General features: G+C 37.3%; 1 protein-coding gene across 1 annotated transcript in view; it reads left to right on the top strand.

The window, feature by feature from the left end:
- LOC125649417 (usherin-like) overlaps positions 1-20,047 on the top strand; it is a 170,648-nt gene that overhangs the window by 37,236 nt on the left and 113,365 nt on the right. The window contains exons 31-33 of the mRNA XM_056166208.1: positions 148-335; positions 792-939; positions 1,644-1,958. Coding sequence (XP_056022183.1) covers positions 148-335; positions 792-939; positions 1,644-1,958 — 651 coding nt within the window. The remainder of the gene's footprint in view (positions 1-147; positions 336-791; positions 940-1,643; positions 1,959-20,047) is intronic.

Genomic DNA, 20,047 nt, shown 5'->3' with positions numbered 1-20,047 from the left:
AAAACCGACAAACTTCATGTATAGATATGTAAATAAGTCTCTTAATTGAATTAATATCAAGAGACTATGAAAAGATAAAGTATATTATTATGTTTAATGCTTTTTAAAAAATTGCCCTCTCAATAATTTTTTGTAACATAACTTTAGGTAACACACGAGTGGAGGCTAGGTGGAGTGAACCAGGCCAGTTAAATGGAGTTCTGCAGCGATACCTTCTGTACGTTTCCACGGACAACTCAAGTGTGGGCCAGGTGGTATACAACAACTCCGATTTTTTCACCGATTACATTATTCCAGACCTGGAGGCGGGCACGCAGTACTTTATTAGAGCTGGTGTAAGTGGGTCTTCTTGTATCCATGTCTGTTTTGGATACAGATGTATTATATTGAAGTTTTTAAGGATGTGTAATGAAATGCTGATTGACAAGTCATTTTTCTACATTAAACATGATACATAATCTTTGGTCACAGTCTATGAAAATAAAGGCAGCGATTGGCATTGAATTTGCATTCCATTAGTTTAACAGAATTTATCTGTAAAGATACCTGCATTCATTTGTTATATTCGCGATGGCTTACCTCCCTTTCAGAAATTGTTTTCTTGTAGGCCTGTACCCTGGGAGGTTGTACTTTCAGAAATTATTTTCCTGTAGGCCTGTACCCTGGGAGGTTGTACTTTCAGAAATTGTTTTCTTGTAGGCCTGTATCCTGGGAGGTTGTACTTTCAGAAATTGTTTTCTTGTAGGCCTGTATCCTGGGAGGTTGTACTTTCAGAAATTGTTTTCTTGTAGGCCTGTACCCTGGGAGGTTGTACTCTTAGTAAGGCCAGCACTGTAACTACAGAAGAGAGTGCTCCAGAACGAGTGCCTGACCCAGAGATCTCCTCTCCCTCCCCCCACTCTCTCCTCATAACGTGGGATATACCAGGACTCCCCAATGGTAAGCACCCTCCTCTGTATTTCCTCTCATCTGTTGCTTCTGTGTGTGCTGTTTTGTACAAGGCAACATATTGTTTGCATTTTAGACATTGCTATTATAGTATCTCTCTGAAAAGTGAAAACCCTGAAGTAGAAAGGAAATTATGATTACATGTCCTCTATGTGTGTAACTTATGATTACATGTCCTCTATGTGTGTAACTTATGATTACATGTCCTCTATGTGTGTGTAACTTATGATTACATGTCCTCTATGTGTGTAACTTATGATTACATGTCTTCTATGTGTGTAACTTATGATTACATGTCCTCTATGTGTGTAACTTATGATTACATGTCCTCTATGTGTGTAACTTATGATTACATGTCCTCTATGTGTGTAACTTATGATTACATGTCCTCTATGTGTGTAACTTATGATTACATGTCCTCTATGTGTGTGTAACTTATGATTACATGTCTTCTATGTGTGTAACTTATGATGACATTTCCTCTATGTGTGTAACTTTACTGAAGCAATTGTTGATAGATATACAGTGCTCACTCGATATATTGCCCCTTTAAGCACTTGAGAATTTATGATGTTATATTACATACTATCCTACCATCTCTTCAAACAGCTGTCATTTATACTATAATTTATTTAGGTAACATAATATCCTACCATCTCTTCAAACAGCTGTCATTTATACTGTAATTTATTTAGGTAACATAATATCCTACCATCTGTACCATAATGAAGTCAAAGTTTACAGTGGATTGACACGCTCCTACACCCTAGAAAACCTGACCCCTTACAGCCTCCAGACGGTCAGAGTGTCGGCCTGTACAGTCCGGGGGTGTGGATCCAGCGGGATGGTCCGGGGGCGGACGATGGAAGCTCCGCCCATTGGGTACATTGTGATGAACGCCGAGGTAGTAGGTGCCAGAACAATCCGAGTTCACTGGAATGCACCGGTCGAGGCTAATGGGGTCATGTATTATGACATATATGCTGAAGGAGAATTCTATGCTGACAGAGGTAGGGATTGACTAGAAATTTCGTTACATGCAGCTTATCCTCCCACTGTGGCCTAGCTAGCTGTCTTGTAATTATGTGCAGACAATGTTGGCCATGTGTCTGTGGCTCACCTGAGCTGTATAATGATGAGTATATCTAGCTCACCTGAGCTGTATATAATGAATATGTCTAGCTCACCTGAGCTGTATATAATGAGTATATCTAGCTCACCTGAGCTGTATAATGATGAGTATATCTAGCTCACCTGAGCTGTATATAATGAGTATATCTAGCTCACCTGAGCTGTATATAATGAGTATATCTAGCTCATCTGAGCTGTATAATGATGAGTATGCCTAGCTCACCTGAACTGTATGTGGTGGTGGCCGTGTTTGTAGCTCACCTGACATTTATAACCATGGAATTTTTATTTGTGCCATTATAGTACACTGTAAAGAATATTTACAATCTTGTGTTCATGACTTGATGTTAATTTGGCCCAATAAGAAATCATTCTAGTATACACAATAATATATACAGGAAAATGTCCTGTTTCACCATGTACCATATTAGAGCTTTTTAACCAAAAAATAAGTTTCAAATATTTAGCAAATGGGGAAAGAGACATTAAACTCCTGATAGTAACATTACAGTTATAGAGACCTCAGTTTTATCTCTGTTATACTCTAATGTCTATCCGTAACCCATCTGATTGGTATGGTAAAGGATTAGAAAAGCTATTTTTATGACCTTCATAGTCAGAGATTCAAAAGCATGTAGTTTTTTGGTCTATCTCTATCCTAAAAAATTTAACCTTGACCATAACTTTTGAATCGATGGTGATAGGGCTTTCATATTTCACGTGTGTGTACCTTGTGACAAGACCTTTCTTTTTGATACCAAAATTTTAGACCTTGTGACCTTTACTTTAGTTTGACCTACTTTTGAAAATTTTAACCTTGGCCATAACTTTTGAATGGTTGGTAATAAGTTTTTGACATTTCACATGAAATTCTTAAGAAAAGCAAGGGTATTCAAAATACCCTTTTCTTTGGTTAAAGTCTTATATTTATACAACTAGAGGCACTGAAAAACAGTTGAGCATTTGTGGTTGTTTTTTTATTAGCTCACCTGAGCCAAAGTCTCGAGTGAGCTTTTCTGATCAAAATTTGTCTATTGTCGACGTTGAAACTTTTCACATTTTCGACTTCTTCTCAAGAACTGCTGAGCCAATTTCAACCAAACTTGCTACAAAGCATCCTTGGGTAAAGGGCTTTCAAGTTTATTCAAATGAAGGGCCATGTCCCTTTCAAAGGGGAGATAATCACAAAAATACAAAAATAAGGTTGGGTCATTTAAAAATCTTCTTCTCAAGAACCACTGAGCCAGAAAAGCTGAAATTTACATGAAAGCTTCCTGACATAGTGCAGATTCAAGTTTGTTAAAATCATGGCCCCTGGGGGTTGGATGGGACCACAATAGGGGATCAAAGTTTTACATACTAATATATAGGATAAATCTTTAAAAATCTTCTTTTCAAGAACCGCTTAGCCAGAAAAGCTGAGATTTACATGAAAGCTTCCTGACATAATGCAGATTCAAGTTTGTTGAAATTATGGCCCCCGGGGGTTGGATGGGCCACAATAGGGGATCAAAGTTTTACATACAAATATATAAGATAAATCTTTAAAAATCCTCTGAAGAATCACTGAGCCAGAAAAGCTGAGATTTACACGAAAGCTTCCTGACATAATGCAGATTCAAGTTCGTTAAAATCATGGCCCCCAGGGATTGGATGGGGCCACAATAGGGGATCAAAGTTTTACATACAAATATATAGGAAAAATCTTCCTCTCAAGAACCACTGAGCCAGAAAAGGTGATATTTACATGAAAGCTTTCTGACATATTTCACATTTCAGTTTATTAAAATCATGGCCCCTAGGGTAGGATGGGGTCACAAGGGGGAATCAAAGTTTTGCATATAAATATATAGGGAAAATCTTTAAATATGAGCCAAGGTGACTCAGGTGAGCAATGTGGCCCTTGGGCCTCTTGTATTCTACCTAATACTCATATTATCATGAATCCCAAAAATTCATTTCTAACAAATATGGTAATTAGAACTTTGATACCCAGAGGACCAGAGGGAACCTTATCTTTTCCTAATTCACTCTCCTTCTCAAAAATGAATACTTGTAAATCTTCATCTTTTTCCCCAAAATAAATGTGTTTACAGAATGTATACAAAAAGATACAGAAAATCCCCCCCACAGTATATTCATTAGGGTTCCCAGGTACTCTGTTACCAGGTTTTATATTCATAAGGGGTCCCAGGTACTCTGTTACCAGGTATTGACCAGTTATCTATAAACCTCTTTTCTTGGATCCCACCTGTATTATGAATAACCAAAGACCTCCTTCTCAGTTCTCACTTTAATCCAAGAGGTATTTGTTTAAAGAAAGTGTGATCCATGATCAGCTTATCACTTTGATCTACCAGTAATTTTTTAGTGGGTGTTAATTATGACCTTTTATAGATCAGCTAGTCACTTTCATCCCTTGGAGGGGACCTCTAATGATCAATCAGAAACTGGGTTGTCCCTTTGATCAGGGAAGGACTGTATATTAATTATGATTAATTAGAGTCATCGGATTTCTTTGATCCCCATACCACAAGGTGACCACACCCAAGCTATCTCTAATGACCCCAAGCTGATAGCTAGGCCCAACAAGGGTGTTGTCAATACTGCAAAAGCAACCAATCATCACTTAGCTTGTTAAATGGTTGGATTCATCCACCAATCACAGCTGCATAGGACCATACAACCAATGAACAGCTTTGTTTGCAGTCCAAGCTGATTTGTAGAAGAATTTGAGGTCTACAAAAAGCCTCTGGAAGCTGAGCCCGAAGTATTCACTGAATGTGATCCAGTGTAAGCTATCAGAGTTGATATCTTATAGATTGCCTAATTGTTTGGATTCATAAATTCTACATTTTGCATCTTTTGAATTCATTCCCTTTTTTATTGTAAATTTGTGTTCTTTCTGTGTTGCTTACCTGCAGTCATATTGTCTGTACATTGTAAGTAGTAGTGTATATGTTGTGTTGAGTGATTTTGTGATTTAGTGTGTTTAGGTGTTAGTGCTTTGTGTTGTGTATATCGTGATTCATCATGGCTGATCGTGCTTCTTCACCCCACATCGAGATCAACTTTGATACCACGCTGAAGGACATCATCAAGGCCACCATCTTTGACGATTCCCCAGCCACACCTCAGCCTCTCACCACCTCCAACCAGAATGATATCGACACCAGCAAAGGAAAGACCAGATTTGATGAGTGCCTTACCTCCCTTGTCAGCAACAAATCCACACCAGAGAAATCTCCCGACAACATCATCTCATCCTCCAGCCAGAATGACATCGACACCAGCAAAGCAGAGACCAGATTTGATGAGTGCCTGGCTTCCCTTATCAGCAACAAACCCACACCAGAGAAATCTCCAGACAACACCATCTCATCCTCCAGCCAGAATGACATCGACACCAGCAAAGTAGAGACCGGATTTGATGAGTTCCTGGCTTCCCTCATCAGTGACAAAGCCACACCAGAGAAATCTCCTGACATCATAATCTCATCTTCCAGCCGGAATGACATCGACACCAGCAAAGCAGAGACCAAATTTGATGAGAGCCTGGCTTCCCTCATCAGCGATCAACCCACACCAGAGAAATCTCCAGATAATGAACTTCACTCTGATCTCCAGCTTGCTCTTGAGTGTCTTCCACCTCCAGTACCACAGAAGATCTTCAGTGACAACATCATCTCATCCAACGAAATCTTCAGTGCTCTTCAGTCCATCTTCCGCTCGGAGGCCAGTTCCTACACTCCGTCTGTGCTCATCAAGTCCGTTCAACCTGAGATGTCCACTGCCAGCCGTGAACGACAGCTTCTGCAGAGACTTGACAGCCTTCGTCCCTTCCATCCTCAGCAGATGAATGACCTGACATCGTTCTTCAAATACCAGAGTGCCCAAGTGGAGACTGATCGCTACTGTGCCCTTCACCAGAACTCCAACCAGTCCCACCACATCCAAGAGAGCATCAACCAACACTACACCACCATCCATCATCGCATCATGGACCGAGTGGAGAGCAGTCTACAGTTCCTGGAGGACAATCTACCTCAGCAGTCATCAACCATCAACATGACCACCACAGCACAGCACCAGACCTGCAACCAGAACAACCTACGCACCAGACCATCACTATCCCAGAAGGCCGTTCAGCTTCTGGAGCAGTGGTACTACAGTCATCTCGATCACCCATACCCATCATCCGATGTCATCCAGGATCTAGCCGTGAGAGGAGGAATCAAGGAGGAGCAGGTGAAGAAATGGTTCTCCAACAAGAGGAACAGAAGCAGACGGTCATTAGGGATCAGCAAGAGGAAGATGTCCAGTGTTAACAAGTGCTTTTGATTTATGTGTGTTGTCTGATATATAAAACAGTGCTAATAGAGGTTATGTACATGCTCTTATAATTGTCTCTTGTGCTGGTATAGTCATTGTGTTTATGTAGCTTGTGAAGTCTTTCTGAGGTTAGTATTTCTTTAGATATATAAAACAGTGCTAATAGAGTTTACGTACATGCATGCTTGTTCATCATTACTTTGTTACTACATGTATGTGGTTGCTATTCAAGTGCTATTAATTTATCATTCTTTACTAATACTGTATATACTTGTTCTAAAATGTTTGCAATAAATGAAATTCTGATATTATTTGGTAGTTATTCTTAAAATAATCAGATCTGGTATCCTAGTTGAGAATGGTCATGAGAATATTTGCATTGGAGAATCTTAGTACATCTGAGTCCTTGTCATCTAAAGCGCTCATGCATATTTATACACTTGGTCCAGAAAACGTAAAACTTGTAACATTGGTACTACTTGAAATTGTAACTTGATCTGTTCAAAGATTAATCAGAAAGTAGATAGATCATTACATAATTGTTGTCAGTTTTAGACACCAAGGCAGCAAAAAAGAAAAGAACCTCCCCACTTCAGCTGTAGCTTGTGGTCCTTTTTACCATCTCTCTTTTAAAAGAAAAATTGATTCATCTATACTTTTGGGTAAATATTCAACTCTGGTGTATCTCTAGTAAGTGTGCAGTCCTTGGATATTGGAAGATGAGGGTAGAAAACCAAATGGTCACCGTTAGCCTGAAAACTACTAAATTACTAACTGAGGTCGATTTCACAAAGATGCACTGATAAGTTTAAAGATCAAATGTAAAAGGTTAAAGGCATTGAGATGGAAACACATTGTACCAAACTTTGGGTATATTTGGTACCAATTTTCAGGTACCAGATAATCTGTTGCACAAAAATGCCAGTAATTATTAGTTTGAAATCCATTTTTATACACCCGTCGAAGACGGGACGTATTATGGTATGGCGTCGTCCGTCTGTCTGTCCATCTGTCTGTCCGGACCTTGTGGGCAGGATACAGACTGAACCATAAGCCCTAGGACTTTACAACTTGGTACATTTGATCACCATGATGAGAGGAAGATGCCTATTGTTTTTCAAGGTCAAGGTCGTAGTATCACTTATTAGGAAAACCTTGTGGGCAGGATAAAAATCGAACCGTAAGCTCCAGGATATTATAACTTGGTATATTTGATCACCATGATGAGAGGAAGATGCCTATTGTTTTTCAAGGTCAAGATCGTAGTATCACTTTTTAGGAAAACCTTGTGGGCAGGATACAAACCGAACCGTAAGCTCCAGGATATTATAACTTGGTATATTTGATAATCATGATGAGAGGAAGGTGCCTTTTTGTTTTTCAAGGTCAAGGTCGTAGTATCACTTATTAGGAAAACCTTGTGGGCAGGATACAAACCGAACCGTTAGCATATTTATGAAGTAGCGCATTCTAAGGCTATCCCTCTTTATATCGTGATATCCATTTCTACAAGCATAATAATGAATTAGCTCACAGAGGACAGTGCTAACTTCACTAAAATATGAATCCCACTAAAATATGTTTTCCTTGAGCAAAATCTACGGGTGTATTATGCCACGTTGGCGTTGCTCTTGTTAGATCACCTGAGCCGAAGGCTCAAGTGAGCTTTTCTGATCAAAATTTGTCCGTTGTCTGTCTTCGGCGTTGGCGTCATTGTAAACTTTTCACATTTTTATCTTCTTCTCAAGAACCACTGGGCCAATTATACCCAAACTTAGCTAAAAGCATCCTTGGGTAAAGGGCTTTCAAGTTTGTTCAAATGAAGGGCCATGCCCCCTTCAAAGGAGAGATAATCACAAAAATGCAAAAATAGGGTTGGGTCATTTCAAAATCTTCTCAAGAACCAATGGGCCAGAGGAGCTGAAATTTTCATGAAAACTTCCTGACATAGTGCAGATTCAAGTTTGTTCAAATCATGGCCCTGGGGGTAGTTAGGGGCCACAATGGGGATTCAAAGTTTTACTTAGAAATATATAGGGAAATTGTTGAAAAATCTTCTCAAGAACCAATGAACCAGAAGAGCTGAAATTTATATGAAAGCTTCCTGACATGGTACAGATTCAAGTTTGCTCAAATCATGGCCCCCAGGGGTAGATTGAGGCCACAATAGGTGATCAAAGTTTTACATGGAAATATATATATGGAAAATCTTTAAAAATCTTCTTCTCAAGAGCCAATGAGCCAGAAGAGCTGAGATTTACATGAAAGCTTCCTGACATAGTGCAGATTCAAGTTTGTTCAAATCATGGCCCCGGGGGTAGATTAAGGCCACAATAGGGGGTCAAAGTTTTATAGAAATATATAGGGAAAATGTTTAAAAATCATCTTCTCAAGAACCAATGAGCCAGAGGAGCTGAGATTTACATAAAAGCTTCCTGACATAGTGCAGATTCAAGTCTGTTAAAATGATGGCTTCCGGGGATAGGTTGGGGCCACAATACAGACAAAGGTTTTACATGCAAATATATATAGAAAGTCTTCAGATATGGGCCAAGGTAACTCAGGTGAGCGATGTGGCCCTTGGGCCTCTTGTTTAAAAATTTCATTTTGGGAAGATGTGGTATTGAGAGATGATTACGGTGATGTGACCAATTTTGCAGAAAACTTGAAAATTGTATAATTACAAAATTATTATTATATCTCAATCCCCTTTTCAGAAGGGAGACATTGTTTTAGTGTGAATTCTTCTTCTTCCCTCAGTCATGTGAGAAAGTGAGCTTTTATGATTTTTACAGGAATCTCAATGTATAAGGAACATAAAAAAATGATTATAAATCCCACTTTCTTTCAGACAATCTGATGTTAGATAGTATACTCGTGATATAGGATGGAAAAATCACTGAACATTCACATGCCTCACACTTTTGAAATGTGTTGATCAAAATTTAGTCACACAATAAGGCACTTATTACAGAAAGTGAAATCCTGCAGATAAATTTGCCTTTTACATGTATTTGTTGTTTCTGGGTCTGCACTCCACAAATTTATTAAAAAAAAATGCATAAATGTATTTCTTCATAAGGATTCTGTCAATATGAATTAATAAATGGAAACAATACCCAAAACCCATGAAATTTCCTTCTTTTTAAAAAAAAAAAAAATACCATTCTCTAATTAGCATGCAATGCTTATTTAAATTTTCAAATCCTTACAATTTTGTCATGTTTCCTGAATGGCTATACATGATAAGTTGAAGCATAGATCAGATATTTGTTCAGAGAGCCATACGTAGTTCTGCAGCTAGTTGAAGCATTGAGTTCTAATCTTAAGACCACATTATTTTGGGTTCATTTCTCCATGTATGATCGAGTATTAGTGTATTGGTGTTCTTTTTATTCTTTAAAGAGGTTTTAATGTAGACCTGATAGTTTTGAAATGACAAAGTGCCCTAGTTGTTATTTGCTAATCAATCTTAAGGCTTAATAAAAGGAATGATATAAAAATCCAGATAAATTTAAATGAAATCAGCTGTTGTTCGTGGAGTGTATATATATATATATATGAATGTAAGGTCTTTTTAGAGCACCTTATTCACTAGGCATGGTGTATTAATGTGGAGTCATCATTGTTCGTGGGGGATTGATGTTTGTGGATTTCATGGCCACTCTTACCCACAAATGTATGTGTCCTAAAACATTTTTTTAAACCGAGTAGAGTTATCTCTCCTAGTGACATCGTATCGCTTACCCACAAAATTATGTCCCCATGAATCAGCAAAATTTTGCTTACCCCCAAACATTGGCCCCCACAAATTAAAATGATTCCAAAGTATATGTTGTGATCTGAAACATCAAATGTAAAAAATCTACTTACAGATCTCTATCAAAATTAGGGAATTCATGGCCCCTTGATCAGAGTTTCTGGGGCTTTGAGGGAGGGGCAATATCAATCATATAGAGAAATATTTTGCACAACTGATCAACTAAAATAATTGACCCAGATCATAGTTCTGGAATGGGAGGTCTCTGATCCAACCTGTCAAAAGGGCACCTGTATTTCTCTCCATACAGGTTAAACATTGACAGAGGGATATCCTCTTTAAATACAGTTATTTCGGATTTCAAACATTTCAGTTGAGCATCACTGAAGAGACATTATTTGTCAAAATGCACATCTGGTGCATCAAAATTGGTACCATATTAAGTTTTACATTATGACCCCTGGGTCGAGGCCTCTGCTGGTGGACTGTACGTTAGTCCCCGAGGGTCTCTACAGCCCAGTAGCTAAGTACTTCGTTACTAGCTTGAAAATACGGATGTATATTTAATTGCTGTTATATAATTTAGAAATTCATTTCAAAATTAAGGATTATCTTCCTCACGCATAGCTCTTATCCTTAGACGAATTTGACCCCACTTTTTTGGCACACTGTTTTTCCCTATAATAGCTCTAAAACTTCATTGTTATTTCGGATTTCAAACATTTCGGTTGAGCATCACTGAAGAGACATTATTTGTCGAAATGCACATCTGGTGCATCAAAATTGGTACCGTGTAAGTTTTACATCTATATATTGAGAAAAAATAATTTTGTGAGATCCAACACATATCTTTGTTGAAAACCCTTTTGTGATCTGTGGACTAGCACCCCAGAAGCCAGAGAACGTCTTCCCCATGGTCAGTTCTGGGAAGATGCAGTTACGTTGATGGATGCACACTAAGTTTGAATGCATTGTCCGTCTATTATTATAAACATCACTTTAAAACGTATTTGTCATATATCTTCACACTTCAGCTTTATATGCCTTTAACCAATAAACAAGAATATGGGGAAAAATATTTAATTAAATTTAATTAATTTGTATCTGAATCAGACTTGAACAATTTTCAATTTATTGCAGTTTGAAGACAGTTTTTAGCTCAGGTTAAAGACTGTTTTTAGCTCACCTAAGCTGAAACTCAAGTGAGCTTTTCTGATCACCTGTCTTCCGTCTCACTCAGTCTGTCTGTATGTACATTTTCGACTTCTTCTTTAGAACTACTGAACCAATTTCAACCAAACTTGGCACAAAACATCCTTGGGTGAAGGGGATTCAACTTTTTTCAAATGAAGGGCCCCCTTCAAAAGGGAGATAATTGCAAAAATAGGGTGGGTCATTTAAAAAATTTCTTGTCAATAACCACTACGCCAGTAGAGATGATATATACATGAAAGTTTCCTGACATGGTGTAGATTCAAGTTTGTTAAAACCATGACCCCTGGGGGTAGGTTGGGGCCACTATAGGGTATCAAAGTTTTACAGATAAATATACAGTATAGGGAAAATCATTAAAAATTATTCTTCTCAGGAACCACTGGTCCAGGAAAGTACAAATTTACTTCCTATCAAAGTGCAAATTCAAGTTTGTAAAATTCATGACCCCCTGAGTAGATTAGGAATCAAAATTTTACATGTGAATATATAAGGAAAATCTTTAGATATGGGCCTCTTGTTTTAGACCAATAAACTGACTGGCATTTTTGTGTAACATATAGCATATCTGGTAAATGAAATTTGTTACCAAATATACCCAAAGTTTTGTATTGTAGAAATATGTTGAATTTCTATTAACTTTTATTTCTATTGGAAAATCCACATCTATACTAAGTCAGATATATGTGGTATATGATAATGAATATAACTATTTCTAAGCAATGTTTGATGATAGACAAATGTTTGAGCATATAGCTGAAGTTTACCGGGATTCTTTTATTTAATAATATATAATAATAAATTTATTTTCCCAGTGAATAGCAAACTTCACTACAAAAGGAGACTATAATGTCTCATTCCCATACAAATATTCTTGTGGCCATTCTCAGCTAGGAATCCATATCTCATTATTTAAAGAGTAACTACCGAGTATTATCAGAATTTCATTTATTTCAAACAATTTAGAACAAGTATATACAGTATTAATAAAGAATGATAAATCAATAGCACTTGAATAGCAACCACATACATGTAGTAACAAAGTAATGATGAACAAGCATGCATGTACGTAAACTCTATTAGCACTGTTTTATATATCTAAAGAAAAACTAACCTCAGAAAGACTTCACAAGCTACATAAACACAACGACTATACCAGCACAAGAGACAATTACAAGAGAAAACGCATATATATCAAAAGCACTTGTTAACACTGGACATCTTCTTCTTGCTGATTCTTGATGACCGTCCGCTTCTGTTCCTCTTGTTGGAGAACCATTTCTTCACCTGCTCCTTCTTGATTCCTCCTTTCACGGCAAGATCCTGGATGACATCGGATGATGGGTATGGGTTGTCAAGGTGACTGTAGTACCACTGCTCCATAAGCTGAATGGCCTTCTGGGATAGTGATGGTCTGGTGCATAGCTTGTTCTGGTTGCAGGTCTGGTGCTGTGCTGTGGTGGTCATGTTGATGGTTGATGACTGCTGAGGTAGATTGTCCTCCAGGAACTGTAGACTGCTCTCCACTCGGTCCATGATGCGATGATGGATGATGGTGTAGTGTTGGTTGATGCTCTCTCGGATGTGGTGGGGCTGTGTGGAGTTCTGGTGAAGGGCACAGTTGTGATCTTTCTCTAATTGGGCACTCTGGTACTTGAAGAAGGATGTCAGGTCATTCATCTGCTGAGGATGGAAGGGACGAAGGCTGTCAAGTCTCTGCAGAAGCTGTCGTTTACGGCTGGTGGTGGACATCTCGGGTTGGATGCACTTAATAAGCACAGATGGAATGTAAGAACTGGCCTCTGAGCGGAAGATGGACTGAAGAGCACTGAAGATTTCGTTGAATGAGATGATGTCACTGAAGATCTTCTGTGGTACTGGAGGTGGAAGACACTCAAGAGCAAGCTGGAGATCAGAGTGAAGTTCGTTGTTTGGAGATTTCTGTGGTGTGGGGTTGTCGCTGATGAGGGAAGTCAGGCACTCGTCAAATCTGGTCTTTGCTTCGCTGGTGTCGATGCCATTCTTGCTGGAGGATGAGATGATGTTGTCTGGAGATTTCTCTGGTGTGGGTTTGTCGCTGATGAGGGAAGTTGGGCACTCATCAAATCTGGTCTTCACTTCGCTGGTGTCGATGTCATTCTTGCTGGAGGATGAGATGATGTTGTCTGGAGATTTCTCTGGTGTGGGTTTGTTGCTGATGAGGGAAGTTGGGCACTCATCAAATCTGGTCTTCGCTTCGCTGGTGTCGATGTCATTCTTGCTGGAGGATGAGATGATGTTGTCTGGAGATTTCTCTGGTGTGGGTTTGTTGCTGATGAGGGAAGTCGGGCATTCATCAAATCTGGTCTTTGCTTCGCTGGTGTCGATGTCATTCTTGGTGGAGGATGAGATGATATTGTCGGGAGATTTCTCTGGTGTGGGTTTGTCGCTGAGGGTAGTCAGGCACTCATCAGATTTGATGTCTACTTCGTTGATGTCATTTTGGCTGGAGGTGGTGAGAGGCTGAGGTGTGGCTGGGGAATCGTCAAAGATGGTGGCCTTGATGATGTCCCTTACCGTTGTTTCAAAGTTGATTTCGATGTGGGGGGAAGAGGCACGATCATCCATAATGAGCCTGGTCTTTGCCTTGCTGTTGTCGATATTCTGGCTGGGGGTGGCGAGAGGCTGAGGTGTGGCTGGGGAATCATCAAAGATGGTGGCCTTGATGATGTCTTCCAGCGTGGTATCAAAGTTGATCTCGATGTGGGGTGAAGAAGCACGATCAGCCATGATGAATCACGATATACACAACACAAAGCACTAACACCTATACACACTAAATCACAAAATCACTCAACACAACATATACACTACTACTTACAATGTACAGACAATATGACTGCAGGTAAGCAACACAGAAAGAACACAAATTCACAAAAACAAGAAATGAATTCAACAGTTGCAAAATGTAGAATTTATTACTCCAATGAATTAGGCAATCTATAGGATGATATCAGCTCTATGATACCTCAGATTGGATCACAATATATGAATAGTTGAAATTCAGTGACCAGGGGCTTTTTTATAGACCCAAGATTCTACTACAAATCAGCTTGGATTGCAAACAAAGTTGTGCATTGGTCATGAGGTTTCTCCATCATTTGTGATTGGTTGAAGAATCCAATCATTTAACAAGCTAAGTTATGATTGGTTGTGTTGCATTACTGACCACATCCCCTGTTGGTCAGGGAAATCGGCTTGGGTCATTAGGGATAGCTTGGGTGTGGTCACCTTGTGGTGAGGAGATTAAAGTACTCAGAGGGAATTGATTAATCACAATTAATATACAAACACTACCTGATCAAAGGGATAAACTGGTCTCTGATTGGTCATAATTAATACCCCACTCCTGAGATGAAAGGGACAAGCAGATCTATAATGGGTCAAAATAGGTTTTCAAAGTGATTTGCATATTCTTTGTAGGCTTCATTTCAATCACAATGTATAACAGATCAAAGTGAGGAGATGGTCTAATTAGTGCACAGATCAAAGTGAGAAGATGGTCTAATTAGTGCACAGATCAAAGTGAGAATATATGGTCTTTGACTAATCATAATTAGTTCACAAGGACTACCAGATCAAATTGCCAAGCTGTACTAGGAAGTGATAAGCCTACACATAAGCCAATACAGAAAAAACTCAGAATAAACACAAGAATAAAACTGTAAAAATATAATTCTAAAAGAATGTTATATGATAATTTGAAAATATTCCCTAGTTTATTCTGTTAGTAGTAGTTTTATTCAGGCAGAACGATTTGTATAAAACATCAAAATATGAATAAATAAATACCTATGTCAATTGTATAAAACTTAGTATACCAGATGTTATCACAGTCACTTTATCACAGTATTGTCATCACATACAAGATATTATCACTGCTGCATTATGTACTTATATCATAGTCTACCAATGACCAATTTACTGCTTCACTGACCACATGCACCCATGGTGGTTTATCAAGATAATTAACACGTTGAAATAGACTTTTGTAATGAAAACACTGTGGCAAATGGCGATAGCGAATTTGGCGTTTTAACAAGAGTTTTAAGTAACAGGAAAAATTTTCCTAGAAAAATGCAGCGTTATAACGAAAATGGCGATGAATTGAATGGCGATAATTCGAGAGTTACCTGTATATTTATGAATTTCATCACCAGCACAAGATTGTCCAGTCTTGCCTTTTGGACTTATAATAGAAAAGAGAAAGACAACCTTGCATGTGCTTTATATAAACAAAGGCTTTAAAAAACGGTCATTTAAACAGATAAACCCAATTTTAAAAGCCAACATAGTTCTTAATGTTAATGAACTTTTCAGTAAAATGAAATGCCAACTTGTTAGATATTAAAGGACACATCTCGTATTTTCAAAGTATACAGAATTATATGCATTTTGTCTTCCTTATGCTTATAGAAATTAATTGTAATAGTTCGTTCGCTGAAGTATTGCGATAATTAGCCACAATACGGACTTAAATCTAAGCCCCGATTTCAAAAAGCCTAGTTAATTAGATAGGTAGTCACGTGGTACAGTGACGTCATATGCGACCTTCGTCGATCAACTTGTTGTAAAAGTAGTGTTAGATATTTTTAAAAACTCGGGTTTTAGGGGCCTAATTTATTTACCATGGATAACATTTATTTCGATGTTGACAAATTTCCCGAGTCTTATATCTTTTAGCCACCAGTGCAAGAAAAGCGAGTATGAAATCTGCATAAATTTGCGAGTAAATAATGTTTACATGGGATCACTGTCTAAACACAATTTGGTAATGCCATTTCTGTAAACAACTGTAATTAGCGTTGTTGCTTTTCTAAAATAAACAATGCAAAAATTATTAAATTTATTTTTGGAGAAGTTAGATAGGCCTAAATTATGATACGATTATGTATCATTGACAACTAGGCCTACTGTCACGGGTGCATTTCGGGAAGAAAAAAAATAATAATGATCAAACTTATTGTGAAAATCACAATACTTTTAAATTATTTTATTAAAGCAATTTTATTAGGCCTAATAATTATTTTTTGTTATCAACACGTTGTTACTTACGAAGTGGGAGCGTGGCGTGCTGTTGTTGTAAACACATACGCGTTTGTTTAAAAAAAAAAATGAAAGCATTAATTATAATTCAATTCAAAAGTCGGGAAATATTTTTTTTTTTTTTATTTACAATTGAAAGTTCAATTATCTTTTATCTTTAAATTTCCTTTTTAAAACTACCAGTTGGTAGACACTGCTAGCAAAGTTCTGCCTATATGTTGTTACAAGGTGAAGGTCAGTTGGTGCGAGTGTGTATTGAATTCGAGAGCAGAACGGAAAGCATATGCCGTAGGCCTATATGTAACAGCTAGTGCGTAGCTTCGATAGAACAATTTTCTTGCAGTTTATCTACGTCTTTGTCCAAGTGCTTGTTTGGAAAAGTGCAGGGACAAATTCTACTGGGAGTTTTTATGGCAAAGTCGTTGTGCCGACAAAAAATATTTACGGCTTGTCCCTCATACCTTCCTTCGAAAATTGAAAAAAACAGTCCAAATCCTCTCTAATGACAGCAAGTACACGCTTAAACAGCACAAAACACTCTAATGCAGTGTTATTTACAAGCTGTTAATGTGATAATTGTTTGTTTGTCAATTAAATCTAATCTGTTTATGAAATGGCTATCAACTGTTTTCAAATCTTCTCGCTCGAGGTCGCATATGACGTCACAGATAATGGCGCGTAAAATATCGAAGAAAATATGCATATCGCAAGATTTGAATTTCATCGCTTTCAAATTCGAAAACTACGCAAACTGTTTCATTTAAAACACATGTAAAGTAGTTTTAGGCATGAAATGAATTAATTTTGCTGAAAAAATTAAAAAGTTTAAAAACATGAGATGTGTCCTTTAATGAACATTTTTGGGCATTGTTAATTGCAGGAAAATGCAAACTTGATGTTTTATTAAATCATTGGGGGCCATATGTCCCATCTGAAGTGAGACGGTCCTTTGTTTGGTGTTTGAAATTATACACTGATTCTGTTGAAGAGATATTAAGCAAAGCAATTGTATCAAGGTTCAGATTGAAAAGTTTTAGATCTTAGAATTTTAATGCAGGAATAGTAATTCTCAGGCAAGAACTATCGAACATTGCTTATTAATTCTTAATAATATGTGCATTGTTAAGACACTGAATTAATTCCAACAAACTTTTTAAAAGTAGTCACTTTTTAAAAAGTTGTCGATTTCACAAAGATGCACTGATAAGTTTAAAGATCAAATGTAAAAGGTTAAAGGCATTGAGATGAAAACACATTGTACCAAACTTTGGGTATATTTAATTGGTACCAAATTTCAGGTAGCAGATAATCTGTTACACAAAAGTGCCAGTTTGAAATCCTTTTTTAAAAAATGTCATTTTGGGAAGATGCGGTATTGAGAGGTGATTACAGTGATGTGAGCAATTTTGCAGAAAACTTTAAAATTGCATAATTAGAAAATTATTATTATGTCTCCCCTTGTTTTAGTGTGAATTTTTCTTCTTCCCCCAGTCATGAAAGAAAGTGGGCATTTATGGTGCAATTTGTACAGGAATCTCGATGCATAAGGAACATTGATTGATTGATTGATTGATGTTTTCCTCCACACTCAGCAATTTTTCAGTTATCTGGTGGCATCCAGTTTTTATTGGTGGAAGAGAGAACCCAGATACAATGTACCTGGGAAGAGACCACCAACCTTCCGAAAGTAAACTGGTAAACTTTCTCACGTACCGGCGCAAGCAAGATTCGAACCCGCACCAACAGAGGTGAGAGGCCGTGTGATTTTGAGTGCGATGCTCCAACCACTCGGCCACAGAGGCCCCGCATAAGGAACATAAAAAAATGATTATAAATCCCACTTTCTTTCAGACAATCTGATGTTAGATAGTATACTTGTGATATAGGATGGAAAAATCACTGAACATTCACATGCCTCACACTTTTGAAATGTGTTGATCAAAATATAGTCACACAATAAGGCACTTATTACAGAAAGTGAAATCCTGCAGAAAAATTTGCCTTTTACATGTATTTGTTTTCTGGGTCTGTGCTCCACAAATTTATAAAAATGCATAAATGTATTTCTTCATAAAGATTCTGTCAATATGAATTAATAAATGGAAACAATACCCAAAACCCATGAAATTTCCTTCTTTTTAAAAAAAAAAATACCATTCTCTAATTAGCATGCAATGTTGAAATTGTTCTCTTTAACTTTCCTTTAATGTGTCGTTTACATAAACAACATCCATTCTTTACAGGAGGCCCCATATTTGTTTACATTTATACCCTGTATAACTGCATGTTGGAATCTATTACTTGTGATCTTCATTAAGACTGCATAAACTTAGCATAAAATGACAGAGACAAATAATTATGATTATAATTATTCATTAATAAGAACAAAACAAGTAGGAAAAACTGGTATTCGAACCACAGATATGCAATCTGGGCTTGTCGAAAACTTCATTGAGACTACCGCTTTACCACCTCAGCTATCCATCCCATGAAGAATTTCCGAATTTCAAGCTATTTAAAGTCACCCATCGTGCACATAGAAATTTTCTTGATGATACGACAAAAGTTATACACAAGAAGTAAGTTTTTTTCATAGAGTGGGTCAAGTTTCCATATTTTTAATTTACAAAACATATTACACCTGAACATGTGTTAACATATTTTACTCAGTTCACAATGGAGACTTGGCCCACTCGTTATGAAAATCTGCTTGGAAAAGTCAAATTTACTGTTATTTTGTGCGTTTTTCGCGTATAGGTGATTTTAATAGGATTTTTTCAATGTTCCTTTGAAATGGGCACATCGAAAAAGCAATTTTGGAAACTATGGATTGATTGTTTTAAGAGCCTGTCTAGCAAAAAATCATGCAATACTGTCCAAATCGTAGATTACCACATCTTGATGAAATTTGGTGTGTAGGTAGACATCCAAAATAGTAATTGAAAAATACTCCCCAAAAATTGTCATTTCCAACATGGCCATCTGCCATCATACACAGCGCCATCTGTATTTTGCATATTTTCATCAATATTATAAAAATCCAGAAAAAGGGTAAAAATCAAATGTAATTTATTTCACTAAAAAAATTAAATTATTTTTTTCAAAAGTATTTCAAAGTTACAAAAACGGCATAAGTCATAAACAAACATGAAACACATCAAAGGGCAGACAACTCTAAAACTAGAATGCAAATTTTTCTTTTTCTAGAGAGTTTCAATTTTAACTTTGATATTTGTCCCTCTGTGGTTTCTCGGCTCGATAAAGTTACCAATCTTCTTTATGTGTCCTAAAACATTTTTGAGTCGGCTCGCGAAGTGAGATGCTCCTTGCTATCAACGGCGTCGGGATTTATCGCGTCTCACAAACTTTCTGTTTATTCTTACACCGACAGCAAATAAATCCCGCGCACAAAGATCTTCAAAAATTGTTCATTTGCTTTTTGAACAGCTTCATTAAGTTTTGAAGACATATACATGTATGTTGACATTCTTATAACTAACAATCATATTTAGATTCACGAGAAATCTTTGTGGAAATAATTCAGGTTCTCAAAAAATTTGTTTCTTAAGAAAACGGCAA

Source organism: Ostrea edulis, chromosome 5, assembly GCF_947568905.1.
Source record: "Ostrea edulis chromosome 5, xbOstEdul1.1, whole genome shotgun sequence".
Taxonomy (NCBI): Eukaryota; Metazoa; Mollusca; class Bivalvia; order Ostreida; family Ostreidae; genus Ostrea; species Ostrea edulis.
This window is presented reverse-complemented; position numbering and strand designations above follow the sequence as displayed.